The 15,619-nt window shown below is 44.3% G+C and overlaps 1 protein-coding gene across 2 annotated transcripts in view; it reads left to right on the forward strand.

The window, feature by feature from the left end:
* The window catches only part of LOC133026938 (disks large-associated protein 1-like), a 47,420-nt gene that overhangs the window by 17,370 nt on the left and 14,431 nt on the right, over nt 1–15,619 (forward strand). Inside the window, exon 5 of one of the 2 annotated variants that reach the window (XM_061093937.1) lies at nt 14,793–14,828. The exons of the other annotated variant lie outside the window; for it this stretch is intronic. Within the exon in view, the coding sequence (XP_060949920.1) occupies nt 14,793–14,828 (36 nt within the window). The remainder of the gene's footprint in view (nt 1–14,792; nt 14,829–15,619) is intronic. 2 annotated transcript variants of the gene reach the window in all.

Raw genomic sequence — 15,619 nt, forward strand, 5'->3', positions numbered from 1 at the left:
AGAAATAACTATCTCTGGGTTTCCCACTGTGTTAAACCGAAGTGGCAGGAATACAGAGCGCTGGAGTCTGTTTGAATCAGGATCAGGCTGAGCATCGGACCAGACCCCCCCCCCCCCCTCACACACCTCCACCAGCCCACGCAGAACTTCCAGGAGCAAGGCTGAAATTTGTTTGTCACATGTCAGGGTGACTCATATGTCACTAAAGCGAAGGAAAATGCCGCTCGGGGCCTTTTGTCTGTTTGTTTGTGTTTGTGTGTGTGTATTTGTGTTTGTTTGTGTGTGTTGGCTAATTTGTTTGGAGAGGGTCTCCTCTCCTGGTGGGTTTGAGGAGCAGCGCAGGTGAAAGGCCCCTGAGGGAACATCAGGTCTGACAGATTCAGGTCCTGGTGACACTGAGCTGAGCTTCTTTGTTCCTTTGGCTCTGTCGGTTCCTGTGGATCCGACCTTCGACTGCTGCCGGAGATGAAAACTGACTGGGGATCAGTTCTGCAGGTTTCAGTTCTACAGCATTAAGTAGAAAAGACCCTGGTGTCATTAGTTTGTATGTGTTGATCCCCACAAGGTGATCACCCCTATTATAAGACAATGATCCACTATATTATATAAGCATAGCAATAAGAAAAGCCTGTACAGTAAATCCTTGCACCACTGGTTTAAATCCTCAAACCAGTCTTTGCTGAGCCACAGGGTGGCAGTCTTTAGCTGGTTAATGAAGCACACTGTCTGTTTGGCAGGATGTGTTCATATACATGTTTTTAAATATAAGAGAGGCCTGAGTGTAGAAATACACAGTATATCATTCCATGATACTGTAGTTTTAAATCCTGTTTTTATTTATATTGGCTCACAGAGAAAGGTACTAAAGTAAACTTCAACTTGAGACTGTAGCTTTTAAATAATAGTTGGACCTTAATATATAGAGATAAAGTTACAGGAAATAAAGGTAGTTTCCTTTCACAAATTTTTCTTTTAATTTATATTTTTTTGTCTTTTAATGTTTTTCCCTTTTCTCCTCTAAATTGTTTATATTTTAGTCAATTTCTTGTTACAAATTTGTTTTTTTATCCCTATTAAATCAAGTAAATGACGTTATTTGCTGAATGCAAAAAGTAAATACCTGAACAAAATAGCTTTAAAATATGCTGTTTGGTTTTTAAAATCATACGTTAAGACCACAGAGATTATATGTTAATAAACTTTATACAGCCGCAGAATATAACTCACTAGGCAACGTTATTATTACAGAGGAGTTTCATCATGTCCGCGTCCCACCCACAGCTGATGTTAGTGCAGGGCGGGGTGGAGGGGGGGGGGGGGGATCAAGGCGCGTCCACGTCCTGTCATTAGATCCAGTATCAGCGGGACAGAGCAGCACCGGTGCAGCTCGGCTCGGCTCGGCTCGGCTCTGCAGACCCTCGCTCCTCATGCTTCACTGCTGGTTCATGGCTCTGCTCGACATGTGCGACATCTGGATCCGTGCGTGTGAGTACGAGCTGCAGATGTTCCTGTTGTTTGCGACGGTCAAGCTGCTGCACAGGCCGGAAGTGAGGGGAGGAGGCCTTCGCAATAAAACGCCAAATTCGGCGAGTGTTGGGACAACAATAAGCGAGCTGTCGAAATAAAACGATAAAACACGTCCTATTCGACAAATATGTTTATTTATATTATAAAAATGCTCACAACTGTGTCTATGGTGGAATATGAGCAACCGACATCCGGTTGGAAAGACTTTTGTTTTGAAAGTTTAAACCGGAAGTAGTTATTTTATCCGGAGTAGCTTTACATCGCTTTCTGCTTATTCATGCTTCACTAGAAAATGGAAGAATGTTCTACAAAGTAGTTTATGATCAATAATGGCTACATTTATAATGATGGGGGCAATTAAATAGGAACTATAATGATTCATATAAAACACGGGATCTATAAACATTTCAATTTAATGGTTTGTGATATATTTCTTAACTAAACGATTTGATGTATCTTTTTTTAAAATGACATAAGATCATTTAAGGTTTATTTAATTTATTCATTATGTCTCCCTCTGTGGAATCACACATGGCAAAAAACTGGTTTAAAATTGTTATTAAATTAACTTGCTCCGCCCTCTGCTGCATTTTCTCCCTCCTCACTGGGCCAGATTAGGTTAAGATTAAGATGAGGTAAAATTAAGATAAAACAGCATAAAATAAAATAAGATAATCCTTTATTAGTCCCACAGTTTGGATATTTGCTGGGTTGCAGCAGCAAAAGGACAAGGTGGAAAAATAGATATCAGGGGAAGTAATAGGTAAACAGGCATTATCAATGCAGGGAAATATATGTTTTTACAGTATTTACAGTATCTTGTATTGCACAGTTCAGTGACCTGAACCTGAGTTGCCTGTAGGTCAGTCCCAGAGCTGCTGGTTAAACAGTGTACCAGCTGCAGGAAGGAGCGACCTGCGTCTCCCTGGGTGGGGGGGGGGGGGTGCTTGTCCATCAGCGATGACAGCTTTGACAAAAGCATTAATCCCAGTTTGCTCACAACAACACTGAGATTAATGATCTCTCCCTTCACCCTGGGCTCACGGGGGCCGAGAAACGCTGAACGCCTTCCAGCTTCCGTTCTATTTCAGTCTCATATCTCTGTCGGGGGGGTGGGGGGCGGCGACAGGTGCATCACACCCGGCGCCTTCGCCTGGCACAGCATCACGACACATGCTTCTGCTGGGTCCAGTAATTCAGGTCGGACGTAGGGAACCAGAGTTCATCTCCACACTTCTGTGCTTGTTTAAGCGATCACCCAAAGGGCACAGGGGGTACGTTCCTGAGGGCTCATGGGTAAGAGACCACCAGTGCCACTCACCAGTTTGAGGCTGGTAGGGTGCACGGGGGGGCAACCAACCCGGCTGTGTGACAGACGAGCGGTCTGCGGCCTCGCCTTGCTCACTGACCATCTGTGATTCAGTGAGTCATGCACGCACCTCGGCCTCGTGCACGTCACCGATGTCAGCTGTGCTCCGCTCCCGCTCGGCTTCCAGCTTTCTGAGCTCTATTTCCAGACCAGTTCCGAGACCCTGCTGGGACCAACATACCACAGACACACACACACACACACACACACAAACACACACACACACACACACGCATGTTTGTTGATCCAACTAGGCCACCGTCATGTGGGTTTATGTTGGTATCATGTAACTGACAGAGGCGTCCTGATCGTGAGTTAACTCCCGGATCCAGGAAGCTTTTAGTCACCAACACCTGATCATCATTGAATTGTGAAGTTATGAGCGCGTTAGTATGCAATCAATTATTATATATAGTATTTTGTTTGGCATCAACGCCCATAACCGTCTCACTTTAAATCGATTACTTTCCTAAAATGTGGTAAAACAGTTTCTACCTTTAGCATTTATGATTTTATAGCTTACTTCATATTCAGCTTACGTGCTCGTACTCTAAAGTCGTTTTTGTTTCTCTGGTGGAATCACCTTATTGTCCAGTTAATGTATACCAGGGGATACAGGAAGCTTTTAGTCACCAATACTTAATCATCATGCAAGAAATAAAGCAATTGTTAAGTTATGAAGACGTTAGTGTGTTATCTATTATCATATATAGTATTTTAAATGATATTTAAATGGTGTTTGGCATGAACGCCCATAACCGTCGCCCTTTAAATCCATTTCCTTCCCAAAATGTGGTAAAACAGTTTCTACTTTAGCATTTTACGTTTTTATAGCTAACTTCATATTCAGCTTACGTGCTCGTACTCTAAAGTCATTTTAATTTCTCCGGTGGAATCACCTTATTGTCCAGTTAATGTATACGGGGGGATACAGGAAGCTTTTAGTCACCAACACTTAATCATCATGCAAAGGTAAAGCAATTGTGAAGTTATGAGGACGTTAGTATGTTATCTATTATCATATATAGTATTTTAAATGATATTTAAATGGTGTTTGGCATGAACGCCCATAATTGTCGCTCTTTAAATCCATTACTTTCCCAAAATGTGGTAAAACAGTTTCTACTTTAGCATTTTACGTTTTTTATAGCTTACTTCATATTCAGCTTACGTGCTCGTACTCTAAAGTCGTTTTTGTTTCTCCGGTGGAATCACCTTATTGTCCAGTTAATGTATAGTTAATGGATACAGGAAGCTTTTAGTCACCAAGACTTAATCATCATGCAAGAAATAAAGCAGTTGTGAAGTTATGAGGACGTTAGTATGTTATCTATTATCATATATAGTATTTTAAATGATATTTAAATGGTGTTTGGCATGAACGCCCATAACCGTCACACTTTAAATCCATTACTTTCCTAAAATACGGTAAAACAGTTTCTACTTAAGCATTTTACGTTTTTTTATAGCTTACTTCATATTCAGCTTACGCGCTCGTACTCTTAAGTCGTTTTTGTTTCTCCGGTGGAATCACCTTATTGTCCAGTTAATGTATACCGGGGGATACAGGAAGCTTTTAGTCACCAACACTTAATCATCATGCAAGAAATAAAGCAATTGTGAAGTTATGAGGACGCTAGTTTGTTATCTATTATCATATATAGTATTTTAAATGATATTTAAATGGCGTTTGGCATGAACGCCCATAACCGTCGCCCTTTAAATCCATTTCCTTCCCAAAATGTGGTAAAACAGTTTCTACTTTAGCATTTTACGTTTTTATAGCTAACTTCATATTCAGCTTACGTGCTCGTACTCTAAAGTCATTTTAATTTCTCCAGTGGAATCACCTTATTGTCCAGTTAATGTTTACCCGGGGATACAGGAAGCTTTTAGTCACCAACACTTAATCATCATGCAAAGGTAAAGCAATTGTGAAGTTATGAGGACGTTAGTATGTTATCTATTATCATATATAGTATTTTAAATGATATTTAAATGGTGTTTGGCATGAACGCCCATAATTGTCGCTCTTTAAATCCATTACTTTCCTAAAATGTGGTAAAACAGTTTCTACCTTTAGCATTTTACGTTTTTTATAGCTTACTTCATATTCAGCTTACGTGCTCGTACTCTAAAGTCATTTTGGTTTCTCCGGTGGAATCACCTTATTGTCCAGTTAATGTATAGTTAATGGATACAGGAAGCTTTTAGTCACCAACACTTAATCATCATGCAAGAAATAAAGCAGTTGTGAAGTTATGAGGACGTTAGTATGTTATCTATTATCATATATAGTATTTTAAATGATATTTAAATGGTGTTTGGCATGAACGCCCATAACCGTCGCACTTTAAATCCATTTCTTTCCCAAAATGTGGTAAAACAGTTTCTACCTTTAGCATTTTACGTTTTTATAGCTTACTTCATATTCAGCTTACGTGCTCGTACTCTAAAGTCATTTTAATTTCTCCGGTGGAATCACCTTATTGTCCAGTTAATGTATACCGGGGGATACAGGAAGCTTTTAGTCACCAACACTTAATCATCATGCAAAGGTAAAGCAATTGTGAAGTTATGAGGACGCTAGTATGTTATCAATTATCATATATAGTATTTTAAATGATATTTAAATGGCGTTTGGCATGAACGCCCATAACCGTCTCACTTTAAATCCATTACTTTCCTAAAATGTGGTAAAACAGTTTCTACTTTAGCATTTTACGTTTTTATTGCTTACTTCATATCCAGCTTACGTGCTCGTACTCTAAAGTCATTTTGGTTTCTCCGGTGGAATCACATTATTTCTGCTGCACCTACTTTCCCCTGTGGGATCATTAGTTTCCCTCAGTTTCATTCACAAATCATATCAACGCATAAGTAGCGGCTAAAAGCTCATCCTGTAAAGAAACCTGTTCTCGGGGGCACCGTTACTGAAGAGCCAGCTGTTTAAAGTTATCGGCATTTAAAGCGGTTGTGCTATAAAATGTTCCAGCAATGACGGTTCCCTGCAGGCAGGATCATCTCAAAGAGGAGAGTTACTGTTTGCTATATTTAGTCTGGTGTGCGTGTCATGAAAAAAACAAGAGAAAGGGAACACGTTGAGTAAGATCTCACCTCCTGCTTTGACGTCCTTTTATTTTATTTTGTTCATTCTGATTCGCTGTGTGTTGTTATGTCTTTGGGGGAAACATCTGACTCATCAGCCCTCGTTACAAAGAGTAAGAGAAGAACAAGAACAACCGAGTGAACAGTCAAAACACAACATCATCTTCCAAACAATAGGAGATAATTACTTCCGACAAGCAGATTTGTTTGTCTGACTAACAGCAGGATTATGCAAAAGCTACAGAAATTATTTTCATGACGTTTTAAAGTGGATCCGAATAAACAGGCGGATGCAGGATTATTTTCTCCTGTCTTTAACATGGAGAGACCGGTCCTCTTCTGACATTTTCATACATTTCTCAACAGTAATACATGAATCTTTGTGGAAAAAGGTCAGACATATAGATTATTAATATACACAGAATGTATTTTTGAAGTCTGACCTGATCACACTACAAGCAGTATGGTGATAAATCCGCCTCGGTGGAGGTCTGTGTTCTTCTAGTTCCTTTTCTTCTGAATGTAAGTGAAGGATTTTGACACAGAAACAGTATTTATGTAGAATTTCTTTTAGCAATAAATTCTAAACTGAGATGATGTCATAGTTTATTGGTTTGGAGCCGTTTTTAACTGGTTCGCTGCAAAGGAAGTGAGTGATTACATTCCCAAGTGATCACTGTCAGTCATCCAGTCGTGTTTCCTCTCACTTCAGGTGCTAAGACTTCAGCAGGCCCCCCCCTCGGCCTTTCATAGTGTCTATGAAGAAGTAATTATCATGTCATCACCTTTAAGATAAGCTGATGAAACACTCGCTAAGGGAAATACCCACTTACAGTCTGCAGGTGAAGGTTTGAGATGTTTACAGTAACTTTGAATAGAGATGTGATGACAGGAAAGTCAAAGGTCAAACAGCAACAATGATTACTGAAGTAACACTAATGTCATTTAGGCAGCTAAAATTAAACTTCAGAAACTGACTGAAGATGTGGTTAAGTAGAAATAAAGATCCACTCCAATTATTTAATTGTTACATCTAAACAGACAGTATATTTGGGCCTGAGGTCTTTATTTAGTATTTCTCTGTGACTTTTTCTTGGTAATTGTCCATATTTTTAAAACCCAGTTTTTAATTTGACATTATTAAACAGTTGATTGTGTGGTTCACAGTCTGAGGAACCATAGAAAACCAAGTAAATATCATATTATGGAGATGGTCCATCACATTCGCTTTTCTAATTCTGGACTAGACTTTTAATAGAATAGAATAATGATTGATGTGTTTCCTTACGAGTGACACCAACATTAAATATGTACTTTTTCAGTATCTTCAAAATCTGTCTATCAAAGAATATAATGACACTAAATAGAACTTTTACATTCGAAATTTAATCCCTTATACAAATGGGATGAGCAGTTGGGTGAATATGCAGAATATTAAACAAATAACAGCTTAATCTAGGATATTTACACTTTTACACCGACCATAATATTAAGGGAAACAGATATGTTGTTATTTCATACAACCTGCTTTTGCTATAAACACATTTTTTGCCAATGTTTCACTGTCTCACATTCTAATAAATAATTCATAATTCATAAATCCTCGTTTTTCCCCACTAGAGGGAGCTGCATCCCTACTTATAGAACAAAGTCTGCCAGTGTCTCACCTCTGTGATTGGTCCTCGTGTCACCCTCACATCCTTTGATCGCTTTCCACCGTTTTCTCGTTACACCGTCGCTCGTAGCAACACTCGCAGTGCGTCTGTGTGTGTGTGTGTGTGTGTGTGTGTGTGTGTGTGTGTGTGTGTGTGTGTGTGTGTGACGGACAAAAGGAGGAGGTGAGCCATCAGCGTGTGCGATGCTGCTCCCCTGAGTCATGACTGACATCCACGCTCTGCTTGATGTGCGGGAGCCAATGAGATCCCACGGGGTTCGCTGACAACGTTGTGCAGGAATGTGTCTCTCCATCAATCCCCTCCTGCCATGTTCCTCAGTCTCTCTCCCACACACAGGCACAGATTTCCTTTCCCATTTCCTGCCCCGGCGTTAATTACAGGGACAGTTAAGCCTTGTCTCAGCAGCAACGTGTGCCTGTGCATGTGAAATACACCTGTGTGTGTCAGCGGATCAAAGTGGCAGCCTCCAAGGTGGAATTATTATTCAAGGTGGGGATGTAAATTAACCAGTACTCTGGTGTCATCTGTCTTCTATTCTCCCTCTCTCTCACACACACACACACACACACACACAGACACACACACACGCACACATCTCTCTGCATAATGCTGTCATCCCCCTTTGCTTTGATGCTGCTGGTGTAGGTGTGTTTGACAGGAAACCAGGGCCGGGTCGAGGCATGTGGTAACACACATTATACATGTGGAATAGGAAGGAGAAAGACGCCATTCTTGCTTGTGGTCGGCAGCCGAAACCTCAATCCTACACACACACAGACACACACTCATGCATGTGGACTGTACGGTGTCACTGTGTGTGTGTCTGTGTGTGGCTCCAGAGTCACGCAGCTGCCGGATCAAGCCCGGGCTGCGAGCTCGATGTGGGTAAACTGTGATTTGGCTATCTCCCTTCCTGGAGGAGATAAATCCTGGCCATGCTGGTGTGTGTGTGTGTGTCAGCCACTCAGTAATTACTTCATCCTGTCACGGCCGTCTGAGAATGCGAAGCCAGTGGGAACTTGCTCCGTCGCTCTTTCATCGACACGGAGGGGGGGGAGAAAAACGCTCAGCATCACTTCTCTACCGCTTGAGAGAGTTAGTCATCGGATAAACAGGGGGATTTCATTTAGTTCAAAACTCACACATGTGATTTACGGCCGTTCTTTTTTATAGCGTCAGTTTAATTTGTTGGTGCCTCTCGGCTGGATTTGATTTTCTGCTTCGGATTTCAAATTGAGTTTAAAAGTGAATCAGGTTTGTCCAAATGTAGGGCAACAAAAAAGGGGGCCAAATTCCTCACCTTGCAATATAAAATCCTTCACTAGATGTCATCGTTTCCTCATCTGGCCCGGACGCTTGTTGCCGGTCACATTCGTGTAATCTCATCCGGCCTCTTGAGTTTTGAATATCGCCCAAATTATGGGTAATACGACTCTCAGATTCCCCAGTGATCACAAGTAACCCACGCTGAATTGCACCTGCAGGCACTCGCTGAATAGCTGCGCAGGAATTGCTCCGTCCCAGTGTCACTCACTTTTCTCATTGTGTGTTTCCATGACCTGAATAGACGTCGACTTCCTGCCTGTACTTGCTCTCAGGCGGAATAAAAGTTAATGGGATGAATCTACAGGACCTGGAGCTTTGCTTTGCTGTGCCGGGCCGCGAGGTGTTTGTGTTTACTTACGACTTAATTGCTCCCCGGCCTGTTATGGTCCCGGGATGCTTTGATTGCGGCCATTGAGGAAGGAAGAGAGGCATTTGGATTTTCTTTTGACACAGGAAGAGGAGACAGGAGAATGTCATTCACTCCTGTCGTCCTACAAGGAGAGAGAGAGAGAGAGAGAGGTGGTGGGGGGGGAATGCGAGCGAGCACAGGGAGGAACTGACAGGGCTACGGCAAAGACAAAGAATGGCTGCGGCAGTGCTCTCCCGCCGCCCCCCCCCACTCTGCAGAGAGAATCAGGACCAGGATCAGAATCAAAATCAGGATCAGAATCAGAATCAGAATCAGGATCAGGATCAGAATCAGGATCAGGATCGGGATCAGGATGAGAATCAGGATAAGAATCAGGATCAGGATCAGAATCGGGATCAGGATCAGAATCAGTATCAGAATCAAAATCAGGATCAGGATCAGGATCAGTATCAGGATCAGAATCAGGATGAGAATCAGTATCAGAATCAGGATCAGGATCAGAATCAGTATCAGTATCAGGATCAGAATCAGGATCAGAATCAGAATCTGAATCAGGATCAGAATCAGAATCTGAATCAGGATCAGAATCCTGGACATACCTGGAATTTGCTCTGGTTATTGGTGAACACAATGAACATAGAAACATAAAAACACAATAAATACACCACACATAAGAAAAACAATAATAATAATAAAAAAACAATATATATTTACTCACTATTTACTTCTTATTTACTCACTTTTTCTAATATTTATACATGTGAGAGCACACACACACACACCAGAGGTCCCTGTGTGAATGAAGGAATCTGTGAATACTTTCCCCCCTGAAAAATGTCAAGATGCCCAGGTTAGATCAGGTGGGACGGGTGGGACGGGAAGGGGGGGGGGTGCTCTCTCAGGTATAGGCTCCTCTCCTCCCTCTTCTTTTTTTTTTGTGTATTTTCTGCTCTTCCTGTCTGTGTTTTGGCATCACACAGACCAAAGGGAAAAGGATTTCCTCAGCGTTGCCTGTGGATGATCCTCGTGGCTCCTGCCTGCCCCCCCCACCCCCCCGCTCAAAGCCCCGGGGGGATGAAAAACAGGAGAGAGGGGTTGAATCACATCTCTTTTTCTTTCTCTTTCTTTCTTCCGAGTGGGAGAAACACATGCTCTGTTGTCTCTGCAGAAAGTTTTGGAGACTTTTCTCCTGACAGCTAAAACTGTGCGGTGGAGAGTTCATGTTGCTCTCGCTCGCCCGCCCGGGAAGGGGAGAGAGGGAGGAATGGAGCCCGGCTGTAAGTGGGAGGTTCAGGCCCGAGTGCAAATTAAAGACTTCTCTGTGAAAGTCCCAGACTCAGCTACAGTAATCTGTGTGTGTGTGTGTGTGTCTGTCTGTGTGTTAATGTGTGTGTGTGTGTGTGTGTGTGTGGCCGGCGGGGGAGAGACCCAACCCTCCCTCCCTCCCTCCCTCCCTCCCTTCTTTCCTTTTTTTAACCAGTCATTAAAAATAAGCCACAACTCACCCCTGGTCCACACTGAGAGACAGAGAGAGAGAGGGAGAGAAAGAGAGAAAGAATGCATCTCCTCTTTCTCCTCCCTCTCCTCCCTCCCTCCCTCCCTCTCTCTCTCTTTGAGCTTTGCTGCTTCACTAACCAAGTAAAACGGAGAGGGAAAGACGAGGGTGGGCCGGGCGGGGGGGGGGGGCTGCTGTGTTCAAGGAGGCTGGATGGTGGTGGGGGGGGGGGGGGAGGGCGGCACACTCGGACCCCCTCCCCCGTGTTAAGAGTAGAGCAGGAGGGGTTTTTCCTCTGTGTCCAGGAGGGGCGAGCTAGAGAGAGAGAGAGAGAGAAAAGAGATGAATGGGCAAAGGAATGCAGGAGACAGACGAGTGGTCTCAGCAGGAGAGTGGGAATGTTGGAGAGACCATTGTTCCCCCCCCCCCCACCCCCCCCCCCCCACCCCCCACTCCTCCCCTCTGCAAACTTCTGCAGGGAGTGGATGTAAACACAGAGGAAAGAGAGGAGTGAGAAATCACACCTGAGAGACGGATCAGATGGGATTATTAATCCTGATGCATGCTGCACACACACACACACACACACATTAACACACACACACACACATTAACACACACACACACACACATTAACACACACACACACACACAAAAACACACACACACAAACATTAACACACACACACACACAACCAAACACATACACACTCTCACACACACACACACGCACACACACACAACCACACACAACCACACACATTAAAACCCACACACACACACATTAAAACACACACACACACTCACACACACACACACACACACACACACATTAAAACACACACACACACACACACATTAAAACACACACACACACACACACACACACATTAAAACACACACACACACAGACACTCACACACACACACACACATTAAAACACACACACACACATTAAAACACACAACCACACACATTAACACACACACACACACATTAAAACACACACACACACACATTAAAACACACAACCACACACATTAACACACACACAACCACACACACACACACACACACACACATGCAGCCGGTGCCTATAGCTGCCATCTCGTCTTTCTCCTGCCCCCCCCCCCCTCTCCTCCGACAGGATGCTTAGGGTCAGGAGGTCAGCACTGGAAACCACAAAAGACAGAATGCGTCAGTGTAGCCTGGTTCTTGTTCCAAATCCCCCCCCCACCCCCCCCCCCGTTGCACCTCCTACCTCTCCGTCTCCCCTAAACTTTTCCATCTCCCCCCCCCACCACCACCACCACCCCCCCCCCACTCCTCCTATAGGAAGGGCCTGACGTTTGGTTTTGGGCCCAGATGGCTCCGGCTCGCCTCTGGCTGTGGATTAGTTCGCCCGAGTGTCTCCTTTCCTCTCCATGTGCAAGTGGTCAGGACAAAGAACGTCAAACAGGGAGAAAAGGGGGGAAGGAATGCGGAGGAGGAGAGAAAGGAGAAAAAGAGCCGGGGACTATGAAACGACACCCGACGCTGATGTTTCACGGCATTCCTGGAAGAGTAAACTCCGGCGCTTGTAAAAACTGCCGTCCGGCTCCTTGTTAGTGCCGAGTCATTCAAGTTATGAACTTTTGACCACATTCTGCTGCATTTATATGTAAATAGCAGCTGTGGCGAGCGGGGGGGGGATCCTTCGTGATGACACTGTGTCTCAGCCGTCTCACTCAAGGCCGAGTGTGTCTGCCTGCGGTTCTGTTTTCCTGTACCCGGCCGTAACTCCACAGACTCTCAGCTCTTGTCATGTTTTTATCAGGCAGCTGTGCTTTAAGAGCTCGGGGAACAGTGTGGTGGGCAACATGGCGGCGTTGTTGTGGGTCTTTCTGGTCGAGCACACACTGGACTGAGTGGTTTGTGTTATCTATTCTCCTCTCAACAACACAAACTGCCACCACGCAGCCTCTCTGTCACTCATTGTCTACCTCTGTGCTCTCGACTTTCACAAGTTACATATTCTGAGAGTTACTCCGACCCAGTCACTGCTCAGTCACACATCCAGTTTCATTAAATGACTAACTGATCTCCACTCCTCCACTCCCCCCCCCCCCACCAGGATACATGACTCTGTTCTTTTCGATGCTCCACCACTTGTTTCAGTTGCCGATGCTGTCACTGTCGGCACATGCGATGTGTCACTCCTCCTCCTCCTCTTCCTCCTCCTCTCGGTCTGAGCCGCTCGGTGGGAAACCAGAGCAGTGAAAGCATGCGTGAGATGAGTGGGTGTGTTAGCTTTAGCCTAATGCTCTCAGGTTTATGCCCAGCGAAGCAGATGGAATTTACAGGAACCGAAGGAAACGGCACGGCAAACTCTCCAGCCTCCCTCCTCTTTCAACCTCACTTCTCTCTCTCTCTGTTATTGTTTCTCTATCTCTCTCTCTCTCTATCTCTCTCTCCCTCCCACTCCCCTGCCTTTATGCTGAGTAACTGTTCTCTCTCTTTCAGCCCCCTGCAGGCAGGTTCTTTCTGACAGAAAACAACAGGGTTAATGTGTCTCTATATGTGTTCGTGGACTAGTCAGGGTGCCGAGGAGCACTGGAGAACAATGGAAGTGGCTTGGAGATGTCACACCCCCCCCCCCCCCCTTCAGGAGCTTAGGCCCCATGCTTCTGTACTGTACATGGAGGAACTTCAGGATTACATATTTCCACTGAATCCTGGATAATAACACCTGCACTAAATGTCATCGAACCGGTATTCACAGTGTTGACGTTGGCAGTTGCACAGTTTAGATGAAATGTTTATGTTTTGGACGGACTTCTAACCGGGTGCATGTAAAAAGAAGGATGTTAAATAAGGACATTATAAATACTGAACAGAGAACCTGATGTGAACTCTAAACCGAAAAAAAATTAACTTTCAATTGTTGTCTCTCTCCCGCCCCCTTTGGGCGGATTTCACCTCTCAGCATGTCACCTCGCCGCCTGTCACTGATTGACAGTTTGCGGAGAGTGTGTGTGGAGCAATAAACGAGGAATGCAGGTAACCAGGCTCTCTGTTTGAACTTGGAACACAGGAAAGTGGGTTAAGTGAAGTGAGTCTGTTGCCTAACAGGGAGCAGCTGCCTGCCAGATTTAGCGGCGGCTGACAGTTGTAAACACGTCTCTTATCTGGTGATTCAGGAGGCGCCGGCTGCCAGAGCAGTTAGCCGCTGTTGACACGGGTTTCTGTCGGAAGGGGCGCACTGAGCACTGAGCACTGAGACCTGAGCACTGAGCACTGAGACCTGAGCACACAGTCGATAGCGCCGCAGGCCCGAGGACACCCGAGGCACATTTAACAAATGTTCGGCGCCGATATGCGTCCTCATGTTTAAGTCAGGACAAACAAAATCTATTTGGATTCAGGAGTCGGTGCAGGATGTTCACAACCCACCAGAATGCACTCGCACATGCTAAGTGTTCTTCTTTAAAAAGCCCTTGCAGGAACATGTCTATATGATATATGCTATATCATGTATGGTGGGGTGTGCAGGTATGCAATGAAGGTATGAGTGGATATCATTTTGTACTGACTTTGTTTTGTAATAGCTGCCTATTTTTGAGACAAATATGTGCGAAGTCTGTTATTAGAGTCAATTCTCAACCATATATTACTTGTTCCTGTATAAAGAAACATGTTTAATTTGCCATGTACCATGCCTAAGAAAAGTTTAATAAAAACTTAAGTTCAAAAAAAGAAAAAAGCCCTTGCAGACGGCCACCTTCACACACACACCTTCACACACACACAGTGAGCTATTGTGTCTGAGAGAGTTCAGGCATCTGGAGAGCAGAAACCCTCTCCGCTGACCTCTGACCCCTCCTGGCTGAGTGTCGCTGATTGAACATGAGGGTCTCTGTGAGGCTTTCAGGTGACTCCCAGGACTTGTGAAGCTCTTTTGTGTGTGCTGTGTGCAGGGTTTGTTCCCTCTCTGCAACATTAGCTGATCATTATACTTTTTGAAACTAACAATTTTTGAAACTAACAATTTGGTAGCACTTAGATAGCACTTTGTAGTTTTGCTTTATTTTTGAAGAATTTGTACTTTCTTGATTCTTGTTGTTCTTGGTTTGTACCCTCGGGGTTGAATGCACTTATTGTAAGTCGCTTTGGATAAAAGCGTCAGCTAAATGAAATGTAATGTAATGTAATTATATGATCACTTCAGTTCTTCCAGCACAGAACCTGAACTTTTTATAATTAAATAAATCATCCCAACAGTGATTTAAAGGATCCGACTGGAGGCAGTGTTGCTGATGTGTCAGTTGTTCCCAAGAGCAACTTCACGTCTCACAGTTTAAATCCTTCAGGTTTATTTTCATCTGGTGACCCAGCAGCTCAGTGACGAGCCTGTTGACAGGCGTCCAGGACAAACAGGTTGGTAGAGTTTGACACAGCACAAAGCTCCAGCTCCCGGGGGCAAGAGACGTTATTTCAAAAAGTCACCTGCAGCTCCCTGGTTCCCTCCAGGCAGAGAACCTGGTGTGTTTATATCTCCCAGTTCCACGTTGTGCGGCCCACCCGTCCCGCTGTGTGTGTTCTGGTTGGCCGGTGTCGAGGTGGGTGTCAGTGCAGCTGCAGTTCACCCTGTCGAGGTAAACAAATGGCCCGACAGAAGCTTTCCCCCCCCCTGCCTGCTTGCTGCTGGTAAAACTCCAAGCCTCCCAGCAAACTTCATGTTGCTATGTGTCACCATGGCGATGCAGTCA

The sequence above is a fragment of the Limanda limanda genome, chromosome 20 (assembly GCF_963576545.1).
Source record: "Limanda limanda chromosome 20, fLimLim1.1, whole genome shotgun sequence".
Classification (NCBI taxonomy): Eukaryota; Metazoa; Chordata; class Actinopteri; order Pleuronectiformes; family Pleuronectidae; genus Limanda; species Limanda limanda.